General features: G+C 33.0%; 1 protein-coding gene across 8 annotated transcripts in view; it reads right to left on the bottom strand.

Annotated features, from left to right (window-relative positions):
• The window catches only part of TBC1D5 (TBC1 domain family member 5), a 578,111-nt gene that overhangs the window by 222,175 nt on the left and 340,339 nt on the right, over window positions 1-15,597 (bottom strand). For all 8 annotated transcript variants that reach the window (XM_030933427.1, XM_030933431.1, XM_030933430.1 and 5 more), the window contains 5 exons: window positions 13,398-13,500; window positions 5,684-5,772; window positions 3,854-3,904; window positions 3,689-3,758; window positions 1,317-1,489 (listed from right to left, as the gene is read on the bottom strand). In XM_030933427.1, the coding sequence (XP_030789287.1) occupies window positions 1,317-1,489; window positions 3,689-3,758; window positions 3,854-3,904; window positions 5,684-5,772; window positions 13,398-13,500 (486 nt within the window). The remainder of the gene's footprint in view (window positions 1-1,316; window positions 1,490-3,688; window positions 3,759-3,853; window positions 3,905-5,683; window positions 5,773-13,397; window positions 13,501-15,597) is intronic.

The raw sequence follows: 15,597 nt of genomic DNA, 5'->3' as shown, positions 1-15,597 counted from the left end.
GCTGTGGGTGCTGTGGGTGACTTGTTTGAGATTCTCTGCAATTCAAATAATGAATTCACATTTATTGAGCATCTACTATGTACACCTCAATAAAAATTTGTCTCAATTTTGCATGTTCTACCTAATGGAGAGTCAAGCTTTACATAAAATATCTACCAAGAAACTGTATAGCACTACATTTAAATGTTCTACTATTTCAATATAAAGAACCCTTGTCTGTAGCACTACATAGATAATTCATATTTACTAAAATCACTATTTTTAATTTGCATACACACCTTATAAGCCACTGAAAAAATACACACACACACACACACACACACACACACACACACACACACACACACACGTACCCCTAAAGAGTCACCATCTCCCTGTTCTGCTATGACATGTTACAGAAGTTATATGGCTGAAGAAAATTAATACATTATGGTCCCTGAGACAGGCATCTATCTTACTCATGGGAATCTACCTCTAAGGGTAGAGTAAAAGATGATCACATGATATAATGGAAAGAACACGAACATTTTATACTATTGTTAGGATTGGGGCTGGCTCCATGCATGTATGACTCATGCAACTTCTTGGAAAGCTTGGTTTAATGATCTGCTGTTACCAGCTTGAAATTCTTACTAATTTCTTCAAAGGGGCCCTGCATCTTTCTTTTGCACTGGGCTCTGCAAATTATGTAGCCAATCCTAAATAATTATGGCTTTGAGTTACGATTTCACTGTGTAATATGTGTAAACTAAATCTGAGCCTTAGCTTCTTCATCTCTAATAAACGAATAATACCCAATTTACAGGGATGGTATTACAGGGAGTATTAGATGAGATACCATACATACGTGAAAGTGATAAGCACTGAGCATGCATATAGGCACGCAAAAGAGATGTGAAATAAAATGGAGATGGAACAGTTTTTATTTTTACTTTTAAGGATCCGAGACACATAGAAATTTACATGTCATTAGAAACTACTATATAATTTGATGTAGTTGAAATTTAAACTTTAGGCTGGGTGCAATGGCTCATATCTGTAATCCCAGCACTTTGGGAGGCAGAGGCAAGCTCAGGAGTTCAAGGGGAGCCTGGCCAACATGGTGAAACCCTGTCTATAAAAAATACAAAAACTTAGCTGGGCTTGGTAGAATGTGTCTGTGGTACCAGCTACTTGGGAGGCTGAGGTGGGAGGATCACTTGAGCCCAGGGGGCAGAGTTTGCAGTGAGCCAAGATCACTGCACTCTGGCATGGGTGAAAGAGTGAGACTCTGTCTCAAAAAACAAACAAACAAACAAAAAAACTTTAATACTTACAACCCATATATCTGTGGTGCAATTTCTAGTCTGTTCAAGTGCATGTAAAGCTCAGTATCATGCTTCTTCAGTAGATGATCCTGGATCTGGTTGACTTTAGTAACAATAGCAACTGTTGGCCCTAAATCTTGTGGTCTAGCAAAGGGAATGGGAGTCATCAGTGTTTCTTTCCCCTAAAAACAGAAAAATTGAACATGTATTATTTAAATATGAAAGTAATAAATATATGGATGTCATTCTTTATCAATGACAGTTTAAACAAGAAGTCTTATTATCTGCCTACTACTCATTCTTTAAAAAAGGTGAGAGCACCATGAAATAATTAAAATAGGAAGATGACAAAGGGATTCACTAGAAATACTTTTTAGGAATATATTATTCATTTATATATGCGAGTAATTAAGATGAATGTTCAAAAGTCACATCTATTATGTTCCTTGATAAAATGATGTCATTGTTCTGCCTAAGCCACTTTTACAAAGCTGACTCAGTAATATCAGTACAAGTAGGTAAAATCAAGAACTGATAACCCTCACAGTTTAGTCACTGAGTTTCTCAACTGGCGTGACTCAGTTAGTTATAAAATACAAAATGGCCACTATAAGAAATGACCAATATTTAAATGTGTTCAAATACTCTGCTCGAAATTTTGATGTTCATGTAAGTCTATGACTTCATCACATAACTTGCCAAGAACAAAAGGTTATTATTCCAAAAATATAAAGTAGTTTGCCAAATATGCTTACAGTAGCTTTTTACCTCCAACAACCTTTTCAGAACATAACATGTTGGTATATGCAGAAACACATTATCACCTAGTGTAGGGGTCAACAAACTTTCCCTGTAAAGAGCCAGAGAGTAAATATTTTAGGCTTTACAAGTCATACAGTCTGTGCTGCAACTCTGTCACTGTAAGGACCATGCAGCCACAGACAATAAGTAAACAAATAGGAATGACTGTGTTCCAAAACATTTTATTTAAGGGCATGGAAGCTTAAATTTCATATTCTTTTCACATGTTCCAAAATACTATTCTTCTTTTGACAGTTTTCTAACCATTTAAAAATGTAAAAACCATTCTTAACTCATAAGATGTATAAAAACAGATGGCAGGTAGATGCCAACCTCTGAGCTGGCCAAAGGCATGAAAAACATCAATTACCTATTTCATTTTTTAAGAGATGGAATGAAGTGACTGAGTAATAATGGTTTCTAAACAGAATGCAATCAATTATACCAATACAAAGGAAATAAACCATACTGGAAACAATATGCCAAATTCTTTAACAGTATCCATTGCCAGAAGAATTTGTGACTTTTCCAATATTGTGTAATATAATGAGACAACCATAATGATCACTAAGATAGCAGAAGGGTTAGTTTAAAAATATAGTTAACTCAGCAATTCCACTTCTAGGTATATAACAAGGTAAGTGAACACATGTTCATACAAAGCTTGTATATAAACGTTCAAAGTTATTCACAATAGCCAAAAGTGAAAACAACCAGAATGTCCATCGACTGATGTATGGATAAACAAAATATGGCATATCTATATAATGCAATATTATTCAGGCATAAAAAGAAATACTGGTGGTACATGCCACAATATGAATGAACACTGAAAACATTATGCTAAGTGAAAGGAGTCAGTCACAAACGGCAGTATATTATATGATTCTACTTATATGAAATATCCAGCATCAGCAAGTCCATAGAGACAGAAAGTATATTAGTGATGTCAGGGCCTGTAGGAATAGGGAAATGGAGAGTGACTGTTAATGGATATGCAGTTTTTTTTTTAGGTGATTAAAAAACTGTTTTGGAATTGGATAGCAGCAATGTTTGCCCAATCCTGTAAATATACTAAAAACCATTAAAAGTTTAATAGGTACATGTTGTGCTATGTGAATTATATAAAAATTAAAATTATAGTTAAAAATAAGAATAAGAGTAAGAGTAAGGAATATTGATGCTAAATGTATGAATTCAATAGCAAGGCACTGGTAAAAGCAAAACAACCTATTTGATATAGGTTTTACCTATGCACTTCAGTAATAATGTGTATACCAACTCATTAGGGTAGCAAGAGAAAGATTATAATAATTTTGTAACTAAGCACTTATGCTGCTTGATTCACACACACACATATAAAAATGTATTTATATGAAATTTTCACATTGCCTTTGTATATCTGCAAATATGATTAGAAATATACTTAAATCCCCAGGCTCAATCTTATTCCATAGGTAATTTCATTTTGGTTATAGCAATAATAAGGGCTATATACTATTCTTTGGTTACATGTTGTTATTTATTTAAAGCATTTGCTCCATCGCATACACTGAAAAGATCTGTACTATAAGATTTACCTTCTGACCATCATGCTCAAAAGTTGAAAACCAAGGTTCAGCAGTTTCCATAAGTTGTGAGAACACTGCACTAAAAATAAAACAAAATAACATAATGCTAGGTTTAAATTTCATTAAAATAATCATGGTATAAAAAAATAAAACAAAGAAAGTTTTTGTACTTACTAGGCATCATGTTCCAGATACTCAGGGTTCAAGAGAGTTTTCATTTCCTCACTTAAAAAAGCAACACAAGCAATCAAAATGTGTAATTTTTGAATAATTAAAGATGCAGAGTTTGCCTTATTCTATACAAGACAACTTTCACATAATGTGTAAATGAAAAAAATTAAGTCTTTTTTTTTTTTTACGAAAAGAGCAACGCCATTAACAAATGATATGCTTTCTTTCTATAAAGACCAAAAACAAATCAGCTGCCTTGTCTATGCCACAATGAACTATCTAATTATTCCAAATAAATACAGAATGTGACAATATAGTTACTGGTCAAATATGCAATATCAAAACATTGATTTATTTTCTTTAACTGGATTTATTTTCATTTTAACATCAATTTATCAGTGACAACACCTCTTAAGCATTTACTTTATTTTTAACAGATTGAATCAGCTGAAGAAGCATGTCCAACACATTTAAAAGCTATTTTCAATCACCTATATTTTCTTGTAAATTATATTCTACATGCACATTTTTTAAAGAGTTGCTGTCTGAAGAATACATTCACATGTTAAAAAAAACAAACTGGCAGGCGAGGCACGGTGGGTCACACCTGTAATCCCAATACTTTGGGAAGCTGAGGCGGGTGGATCATGAGGTCAAGAGATCAAGACCATCCTGGCCAACATGGTGAAACCCCATCTCTACTAAAAATACAAAAATTAGCTGGGCGAGGTGGTGCCTGCCTGTAGTCCCAGCTACTCAGGAGTCTGAGGCAGGAGAATTGCTTGGACCTGGGAGGCGGAGATTGTAGTGAGCTGAGATAGTGCTGCTGCACTCCAGCACAGCTACAGAGCGAGACTCCGTCTCAAAAAAAGAAAGGCATTAAAACAGGATCCTAATGCTAACTTCATGATTATATTTTAGAATAACTGAAGTGAAAGCAAGTTAGATATGGTTATACTCTTGTCAAGATAAAAAAAAAATTCAGTAAAATTAGCAAAGCTTCAAGGAAACTTGAAAATATCAATCTATAAACTAGTAGACAAAAGTTAATTTAACAATGGCCTGAATATATGCTCAGCAAAATGTATGGCTGTATTTGATTAATAAAGATCTTATAATCAGATATGTGAAATGCTATCTGTGAGTTTTCCGTTTACTGCATATAGATGGGCTGACCTGATGAATACTCCTGGACTCAAGCTGACAGTCCTAGACCCCTCCATTTCCAAAATTATTTTCTGAAGGCCCCAAAGTTAGGGTATCTTAAGTTAGAAAAATGAATTCTAACACTTAGCCTAAGTTGAATCCAATTACAAAAGTTATATGCAGGAAAGAATAAATGAATATATCTAAAAAATTTGAGAAGCAATTTTGTTTATTTACAGAGGGAGGTTCTTTGTGGGTCTGCTCCCTTACTTATGAATTAAGCTAAGTCAAACCTGATGAGGAGAGATAATCTCATATATAAAGTCTTATTCAGCTTGGAGTGAAAAATGGATCATTAGAGGATGATATATATGGATATCAATTATTAGAACTTCTGTGATTACAACAAAAATGTTCCATTCTTGATCCATTAGTTACATGTCTTCCTTTGATAGAGAATCAAGATTTCCAAAGACATTTATGATTCCAAATTTGCCCTACAGCTAAGCTGTCCTAACAACTATTAAGTAGAATTAACAATTAACCACAAGAAACACAATCAAATGTTTACAACTTATACAACTTGTAAGTACCTTCCATTCAAAAGATTTTGAGGTTTCAAAAACAAAGGTTACAGTGGGGGCTAAAAAACAGATGGAGCTCATATTTAAAAAGAAAACAACTTGCCTGGGCTGTGCAGACTCACTGGCATGTAGAAAAGCTTGGTGGTCACAGTGAAGGACAAAGACTATAGGTGCTAACAGCTCGTGCATACCCTGAAATGAAAGAGCCAGACAAATGAAAGAAATGGATACTCAGGGTCCATTAGTGGACAGTATAAACTCAGTTAAATACTTCTTCAAACCAATTCCTACTAGCAAAATTTCCGTATAATATAGAAACACATAAATATGGAAAGCTACAAGATGAGATTTTTATCTACTTTTAGAATTTGATTCTAATTCAACCACTGCAGGTATTCTTCTTTAAAACACGGAGAGCAGTTCTCTTTTAAATGACATGACAAACAATAAATTGGCATGGTAGATAACCTTGCACCTGTCAGTTGCTTCAAGATCTGTACTCATAAATATGAATTTCATTTATGCAAATTATAATCATGAGCTACAGTGTTAAGATCTGCAGTAAGAAGGGCAACTAAGAACTGTAGACCTAAGGAAATTACATCCAATGTTTTCATTATATAATGGCTCAAAATTAGGATGTCTGTAGATTTAGGAAGCACTGAAGTCTGCCAGCTAGAAATGTTGGATAATAAAAGAAACAACCTTAAGAAGGTATGACAGAAAATAAACTTGTTAAAATAGGATTTAACATGTTTAATCAGAAAATTACCATAATTTTTTCCTGTCTACTTCAACTATAAGGTTAATTTCAATTTATTTAATGATTTCACCAATACGATTTTCCTCCTTATATTGGTTTTCACCAAAAATAGGTATAGAAACAAAAAGGCATAATATTAGTTACTAAGCTGTCCTTAAAAAGGGTACTATAAAAATCTATTACTGATCCATTATTGTGGTGACATACAGTATTCCACATTATGACTACCTTTACTAATTGAGATTTCTTTCCCCCTTAAGCATCAAAAAACATTTCAGCAAGTTAAAATAGATTATTATTTTTCCTGTCTCTTAAAGTGAGCAAATGACTGCTTTCCTTTTGCTTAGTAACTAGGGATGCTCTTTTATAAAAAGACAAGACAAATACCACTTTTAGAGGAAATATGAAAGCAAAAAGGAGATAAATCTTTTGCCAGTAGAATTAGAGATGGCTTCCTATATTGGATGACCAGAGTCACACAGTCCTCTGCACAGTCTAGTAGTAGTATACTATTCTTAGAAAGCCAATTGTTATCATAAAGATAATATGCAAGTTAACTTTTTCAGACTTCATATATAAGTTATCACTACTTTGAATTAAAAATATTTAGTTATATTTTTACAAAACAATTTATGATTCATTGACAATTTACTTGTGATTTAGGACAAATTACCACGTATCATTTCAATCTTTATAGGTAACCAACTCCTTATTAAACAAACCTTGAAAAAAATCTTTCAGATAACATGTTAGACACCTAGAAAAATGAAATTGAGCATTACTAACTCTGCTTTAAAAATCATGAGGGGTTTATTCTCTTGGAATAGTCTCAAGTTACTCCAAAAAGAAAGTGCCGTAATTTTAATCATTAAAATAATAAGTATTATATCAATAGAAAAGTATGGAAAAGGAAAAACAAAAATAAAAAAAATGATAAAGGGAGAGAGGGAGGCCAGCCAAAAAACAAAACTTAAGAAATAAATTTAAAACTTCAGTAGATATCCTTGAGATCTTTTTTTGCCTATTTCTCATGATTTATCCAGAATTAAAGTCCTTGAAGTAGAATTTCAGGGTAAAGGGGTAAAAATATGTGTTAACATCTGGTAGGATGTATACCATTAAGCTGTCTCCAGAAAGAATTCTCTCAGTGAAGAATATAAAAATCATTCTCTCACACATCCTCACCTATATTCAGAGTGTTTTTTAAAAATTTTGTCAAGTTTCACAGTTAAATTGTTATAGTTTATTTAAATCCTAGCAAGATTGAACCCCAAAATTTTATTGAACGTTTTTACTTAATAAATTGCCCTTTTTCTCCTGATGAAGTGTTTCCTTTCCTTGGTAATGTCTAGTAGCTCTATACCAATTAAAGATATTAACCCTTTCTAATTGTTGTTACAAACATTTTACCATGCTTATCATTAGTTTTACTTTTGATTTCTATGAATATATTTTACTGACATTATACACTTTGGTCAATACAATAAATAATTCTTCATGGTTTCTATTTTGCTTTCATGTCTATAAGACCTTCCTCATGTTGAGATTCGGGAAGAATACAGTTTCCTTTTTTTTTTTTTTTTTTTTTTTTTTTTTTTTTTTTTTTTCCCAGTTAATTCTTCGCTCAACTGATATAAGTTTAGTTTTTGCCATGAAAATAAGTATGTTTTTCTCCAAAAGAATTATATCAATTTACTGATTAATCATTTCATCTTCAATAAATTCAATCTACTCGATAAGTTGAATAACTCATCTTCTCCCCAGAGTTCTGAAATGCCATATTTAGTAAAAAATAAATATTTAGCTTACATTTTTTCCAGGCTTTTACTCTAATACATTGGTTTGTATATTATTAACAATAATTCTACCATTATAAAGATTCGACCTTTAAAATATTAGAATATTTCCTATTTTCTACTCCATTTTTTTTTTTCAAACTTATCTTGATGATTCTATTTTTTTTATTACAGGTTGTGTCATTATCATTTAAGTTAAACAAAATGGTAAACAAAACATTAAAATTTTTATTGGCATTGCATTGAAATTAACTTGAGAAGAGTATTTTTAAGAACATCAGATTTTCCTAATCCAAAAATCTGCAGAACTGCGTAGTTCTTGCTAGGTTTATCATGAAGTTTTCTTTCTTTGCTGTCAGTGGGATGCCCTTTTGAAAGAAAGAGTGCTTTTTTTTTTTTCTTTTTTTTTTTCTTTTTTTGAGATGGAGTCTCGCCCAGGCTGGAGTGCAGTGGCTGGATCTCCCCTCACTGCAAGCTCCACCTCCCGGGTTTACGCCATTCTCCTGCCTCAGCCTCCGGAGTAGCTGGGACTACAGGCGCCCGCCACCTCGCCCTGCTAGTTTTTTGTATTTTGTAGTAGAGACGGGGTTTCACCGTGTTAGCCAGGATGGTCTCGATCTCCTGACCTCGTGATCCGCCCGTCTCAGCCTCCCAAAGTGCTGAGATTACAGGCTTGAGCCACCGCGCCCAGCCCAAAAATATATTTTAAAACAAGTTATGGCTAGTATAATAAGAAAGACTTCTTGTCTAAATGAATCTTCCCAACTTTAAATATTCTCTTCCCTCTAGTTTCTGTGACACCACTCTGTCTAGATTCTCCATTTGTTCAAACATCATTCATCATTCACTTATTGCAAAAACTATTAAATGCCTGTATGTGCTGTGGACACAAAAGTGAATGAAGTGGGCAAGTTCCTAACGATGATGGAGCTTGTAGTCTAGAGAGAAAGGAACAAAATAATAAAATAAGCACAGAAATGACTATACAGTAGTCCCCCATTATGTGCAGGAGATATATTCTAGGACCTCACAGTAGATGCCTAAAACTGTAAATAGTACTGAAAACTACATAAACCATGCTGTTTTTATATATACACGTGTATGACAAAGGTATTAAAATTATGATTTAAATTAAAGATTATAAAGTAGGCACACTAAGATTAACAACAATTAGTAAGAATAGAACAATTGTAACAATATAGTGTAACAATATTATGTGATTGTGGTCTCTCTCTCTCTCTCTCAAAATATTGTATTATACTATACTCAACTGTTTTTGGCTGATGGCTGGCTGCAGGTAACTGAAACCACAGAAAGTGAAACTGCAGGAAAGCGTGAACTACTGTACTGTACTGTACTGTACTGTACTGTAGGTAAGAATGGACACTGTACAACTGTGATTGTGTGTGTGTGTGTGTGTGTGTGTGTATACACATCCAGATCCTACTACAGGCCCAGCACAAAGAAAGTACTCACTACCTATTGACTGAATGAATGCAATATCTACCACTTAATATATCCACATAGTGAAAAAAGCTGAACTACAATATGAAAAAAAGAATACCATTAAATCATATTTCAAATAAATAAATAAAGGTGTTATTGGCAGAATGGAGGTTAAGAGTCTTTTGAATACCATTAAACCTATTTTACAAGTTCAGTTTTGACTTTCATCTAAACTAGGGATTTTTTTTTCAAATACTTAAAAGACATTTTTGGTTTTGCTATCAATTCAAGACTAGTAAAACCTGTTTAACAATTACAAATGGCAATTACATAGACATCTTTAAAAGAAAAGAGAAATACCAGAAATAATAATCATGAATTCAATATGCTTTAAATTTGACAAAGCATAATAAAAAATAATGTATTGACAGTATGCTTCTGGTTCCCAAAATGTGTATTTTGCTTCCACCTATATTGTCAGCATTTCTGCCTGCTTAAAAGCTTTTATCCCTGCTGGATTGTTAGTAGTCACTGCACTCCAAACTCATGTCAGTTGAAAATAAAGGTAACAAAGTTTTCTTCATCAACAGCCTGTAGGTTCACAAAATTGAACCTGTTCTTTTATCTGCCTGTGTTCATTTAGCCCACCAAGCAGTCTTTATTAAAGCTAAGGCATCAGGCAGTCAAAGTTCATTAATACCATTTATATAATCTCAGCAATTTCAATTAACTCAGCAAGACATTCTACTACATGATAACAGTCTCATTAATTCAATAAAATCCCATAACTATTAACAATATGGTCGATGTTAAACGGGGTGTCACCTAGTACAAAATAATAGCTTTAACAGCTTGTGATGAAACTTAAGGTTCTTTTCTTAAATTTGATCTGGCTAAATATTTAGTCCTTCTACAGCAAGGTATTATTTTTCTGTAAAAAATCTATAGGATTTTAAACACATACAAGGAGTAACTAAATATTTTTAAATGACACCCAGGAGTAAGCTAATAATACTTTCTTATTCAGTAACTGATAGATTTTTGTTTTAATGGATCAAGAGCATATCTTCCATATGACCGTGTAGTCTTCCATACAAACGCAGTGGGCCACGTACATCACAAAGTGTACAGTTATTATGTTTTTGTTCCTTGTCCAAAGAACTCATTTCCATTATTACAAGACTCCTTAATCTATTTTTCCTTTCTCTAAAAAAATTGGAAAACAGATGTGTAATTTGGAATAACTTTATCCTGATTTGATTCACTATCATCAAGTCTTTTACTGTGGGGTATTTTCAAGTATTTAAAGGAAAAGAGAAAATAACAAAGAGATAAGGTTCACAACAAAAGCCAATATAATGAAAAGAGAGCAGAAAAACAAAATCCTGGAATTTTTGATAGAGATTTTAAGCTAATGAACTAATGCAGCAGAACCATTTACTCCCACACTTCATGTGAAGTGTGTTAACAATCTCCTTACAGTTTAAAGTCATTTTAAATGGGGTCTTCTGCTATTTGCTTCCAAAAGAATTCTACACTAACAAATTTTTTTTCCCTAGTCTCCTTTTTGGTTTGTTTTTAGTCTTTCGACTTTTTATCTGACTTGTAGATGAACCTACCTTGCTTGCGAGTCCCTTTCCTAGTCTTGAGATTACAAAAAAATTTATTCCAAATCTTCTTCTAGTATTTTTATATACTTTTAGTTTTTATATTTATGTTTTTCCACCATCTGGAATTTATTCTCCAATAAATGTATAATTTAATGGTTTTTCCAGATGGAAAGCCAAATATAGCAAGACAATATCCTTTTCTCTATTTTACCATATTCAGATCCCATATAAACTGAACCTGTTTCTAAACTGTTTCATTGAACAATGATCAATTCACATAATATTGTCACATTAGTTTGATCACAAAACCTTTATAGAAGTTTTAATATCTACATTTGCCATTCTCCCTTTCCCACAAATTCTATGGTAATTCCAACACATTTAATAATTATTATAATGATGATGATAATAAAAACAACCACAACTACCAACATGAACCTTTGCTTGGCACCAAATGTTAACTCTATAAAGTAATTACTATTATTACCCTCATCTGACAGATACAAAACTAAAGATTAAAAAAGTTAAGTAAATTGTCTAAGATTGTGAAGTTAGTAAACGAGAGAGCTAAGATTCAAACAAAGGAATTTGAGTCTACACTCAGTGCTTTTAATCCCTAAATTGTATTATCTCCATTAAAATAAGTGTAACGTTTTTAGGCACTAAATTGAAAATAACTGTATCCAGTTTTTTAAAAAAACACATATCTTATCTTACTCAGGTTATCACTGGAATGTTAATTCATTTAAACATAAAGAAGTAGTATTTTTACTTAAAGTCTTCTCATCCAAAAACTGCTATTTTTCTATTTATTTGATTCTTGCTTTACATCCTTGAATAACATTTTTTTTGTTTGTTTGTTTGTTTGTTTTTGAGACAGGATCTCAATCTTTCGCCCAGGCTAGAGTGCAGTGAATCAATCACAGCTCACTGCAGCCTGAAACTCCTGGTCTCAAGGGATCCTCCCACCTCAGTCTCCCAAGTAGCTGAGACTATACGTGTGCACCACCATGACCAGCTAATTTTGTGGGGTTTTTTTGTAAAGATGGGGTTTCGCCATGTTGCCCAGCCTGGTCTCAAACTCCTGGGCTCAGCCAATCACCCTGCCTCAGTCTTACAAAGTGCTGGGATTATAGGTGTAAGCCACTGCACCTGGCCTATAGTTTTCTTCATATATTTTTTGTATCTTTATTGTTAATTTTTTTCTAGACATGTTATAGCTTTTGGTTGCCCTTATAAATGCAATTTATTTTTCATTTCCAATTCTAATAAGCTATTGTCAGCAGGTAATTAATACAGAAAAATACTACTACTGTTAAAAATAAGATAAAATTAGTTCCCTTGGATATTCTATGTATATACAATAATTTAAAATGTATGATTTAGTATATTTGTAGTATGACATGTTTTACCATCCTTAAATCTAGTTTATTTCAAATTAAATACATTGCTTTTACCATAAGTGTTTTCTATTATATTAAGTTCAGTGGTCCTGAATTAGATATACATTATAACTTTTGATTATTAGAGATTTTAAGAATTTAGCTTGAATTCTCACTTCATTTGCATTTGGAGAAATACATAAAAATATCCAACTGTGTGTATTTTTATTAGAACACCATAAACTTAAATAAAAAATGTAAATACATCTGTATATATTAAATAATTTACATTTCAATAATATAAAACAACCCAATAATCTTCTTTGCTTTAGTAATGAGATGAGTCAAATAACAGGGTAACAAAGGAACTAAATACACATTTCAAAAAATTTAAAGAAACTTTCTGAAGTTCTATTACTGATAAGTTTTAAAGGATAATAGGATACTTGATTATTTTTTACATGACATGTCACATATTTATAAATGCTATACTGAAAAATATTTGTACATACAACTCCGAAATTTTATTACTAGATTGCCTTCAAAGATGCTGTTTATAAACAAACTCCCAAAAGTTGAAAGAAAAGACTGAACACCTTAAAGGAGACAATTTGGTGGAATGTCTTATAATGAGGAAGAAGCATATGTGCTTCAATGAGCTTACCTTTCTCACCATGCAGCTGACAAGCAGCTCTCTGATTGCTTTAGCATTATGATACAACTTTGGATACAATAAAGGCTACATTATTGCTCTATCATTTGTCAAGCTGTATAGAAAATTTTGAGTCAATGGATGCCACCTGTAAGATATTTTCATTACCTGTTTATAAAGCAACTGCTCATTTTCTCTGGCATAACAGAAAAGAACATCTGTAAGAATTTTTCTCACATTTTCTTGTTGGAAAAACTGCATTTCAGGAAACCTGGAAAAGGAAAATACAAGATTGAAACTGACTAACACAGTTTCAAGAATCACTCTCAAATTCTAATCTCGAAGACGAGGCAAGGGCAGCTTCAGATTTTAGAACAAGCCTGTGTTTGCCATGCAACTTATGCCTTTGGTGGGGAATGAAAAAGGGGTGAGGCAAGGGGAAATAATTATATCCCAGAGGTAAATGACATCCTTCAACATACTCACATTTCAAATATTTTCACATGCTTCATATACTTCATACATGTGTGAATATGATAGTTTTTGAATTATATTCTACCTGTCTGCGGATGGGGATTTGCTTTGTTTTAGCCCACTGGTTTTTAGGATAAGAATGTGATTTTGTAAAAGTACTAATTTTTTTCAAAAAAAGATTGTCATTCTTTTTCCTTGATGTAAAATATCGACACTTCAGTTATTACATATAACCACATTATCAGCTTTTCATCTGATTAAAATATAGACTTCTAAATATTTCTTTATAATGCAGTAAAACACCACAACTGCAAGAACCCAGAGAAACCCATAGCAACACAATACACAATCAATGTATAAGGGCTGAGGGAATGTCATCTAGTAGTAGTAGTCAACTGGGTTTAATTACAGAGTTTGGACGATAATTTTTAGGAGAGAAGGAACATGGAACATCAGTGGAAAAGGTAATCAAAACAGAAAGAAAGATATGAAGGCACAGGAGGCAATGGGTATTTCAAGAGTGCAGCATAACACGGTAATTATTAATCAGAAGGAAAAGACAATTCCATGAAACACTGCCTGCTGGGAGCAGGACAGTGGGATAGAAGAAAAGGTGGAGCAAGGCTGGAAAGAACTTTGAATGCTGAATTTCCAACTATGGAAACACAGCATAGTAAATCTGTATTTATGAATAAGAAAGTGATAAAGAAAACAGTATTTTAATTTAACTCTATGGAGGAATAAACCTGAAAGAGTAGTGTAGGAAGGACATAAGAGTGCATTCTAATAAAATGAAATTTAAAAGTCCCAAACCCAAGTAGAAAAGCCTGTGTTCAAATTCATGTTGCATAATTTCTAGTTATGAAACCTCGAGTGAATGATTACTTAAATGCCTCATCTATTAAGAAGGGATACCAATACTGATCTTGTGATCAAGATGCGATCATATGAGAGCACCAAGAACAGTGCCTGACAAGTAGTAGATATTCAGGAATAGAAGCCATTATTATAATAGTATTTGAGTAATGATACTTTAGATAATGAGATTGCAAATCAGGTGGCTTTGGAACTAAAAATTGAGAGAAAACGTGAGAGAGTAGAGTGGAAGATGACCTAGAGCATGAAGGCATACAGCATTACTGAAACAGAAAAGTATTCCTTAATGAGTCTTTTAAGAGCAATAGTGGCTGTTTTACATCATATTATAATGGTTTCCTGCCTCCCATTTCTGGAGACCTCTGCTATTTTATGCTTCACTCTGCTACTCTGTTGGTGCCTTGGACAGTTATAACTTTCTAGTCCAAGCTCGGTTTTCAGTGAATTATGCTAGAGATCTGTGAAGCATCTTTTCTTCTGGTCCTAATTTTTTAAATAAATTAAGGCCCATTTTATCTTCATCTGTTCATTTGACTTTTGCTTACAACTCCGTTCTGCAACTGCCCACACAGGTTTCGCTTGGTTTTTGTTGTTGTTTGTTTGTTTGTTTTGTTTTGTTTTGCCTTTTCTGTGGCAGCAAGGAAGCCTCTTTTTGGGGGGCCAGTAAACAACCTAAGGATCTGAGCAAGCTTGCTTCACATATTTGCATAAAGCTTAATGTGATGATCTCCCAGGCAGTCCCTATCCAGGCATCAGAGTTCAAATAGGGGTGGCATAATTAACTTCTAAAGAAGAGAAAAATTAACCTGAAGAGTAAGCATATGTCAGAGAAGCCAAAGAAACTGCAGAATGATGTCAAATGCACTGAAGTAGGAAAGAAACACAAAAACTTTTAAAATGACATTTTGGAACAAAAGAAAGTTGCTAAAGCCTTTAAAAATCAAATATCCCAAATTAAAGTAATCAGGATAAAAGATAAGTAGTTAATAAAATAACTTGGTATAGAGAAATTTCTTGG

Source organism: Rhinopithecus roxellana, chromosome 1, assembly GCF_007565055.1.
Source record: "Rhinopithecus roxellana isolate Shanxi Qingling chromosome 1, ASM756505v1, whole genome shotgun sequence".
NCBI lineage: Eukaryota > Metazoa > Chordata > Mammalia > Primates > Cercopithecidae > Rhinopithecus > Rhinopithecus roxellana.
The sequence above is the reverse complement of the archived record's forward strand: the minus strand, read 5'-3'. Positions and strand labels throughout refer to the sequence as shown.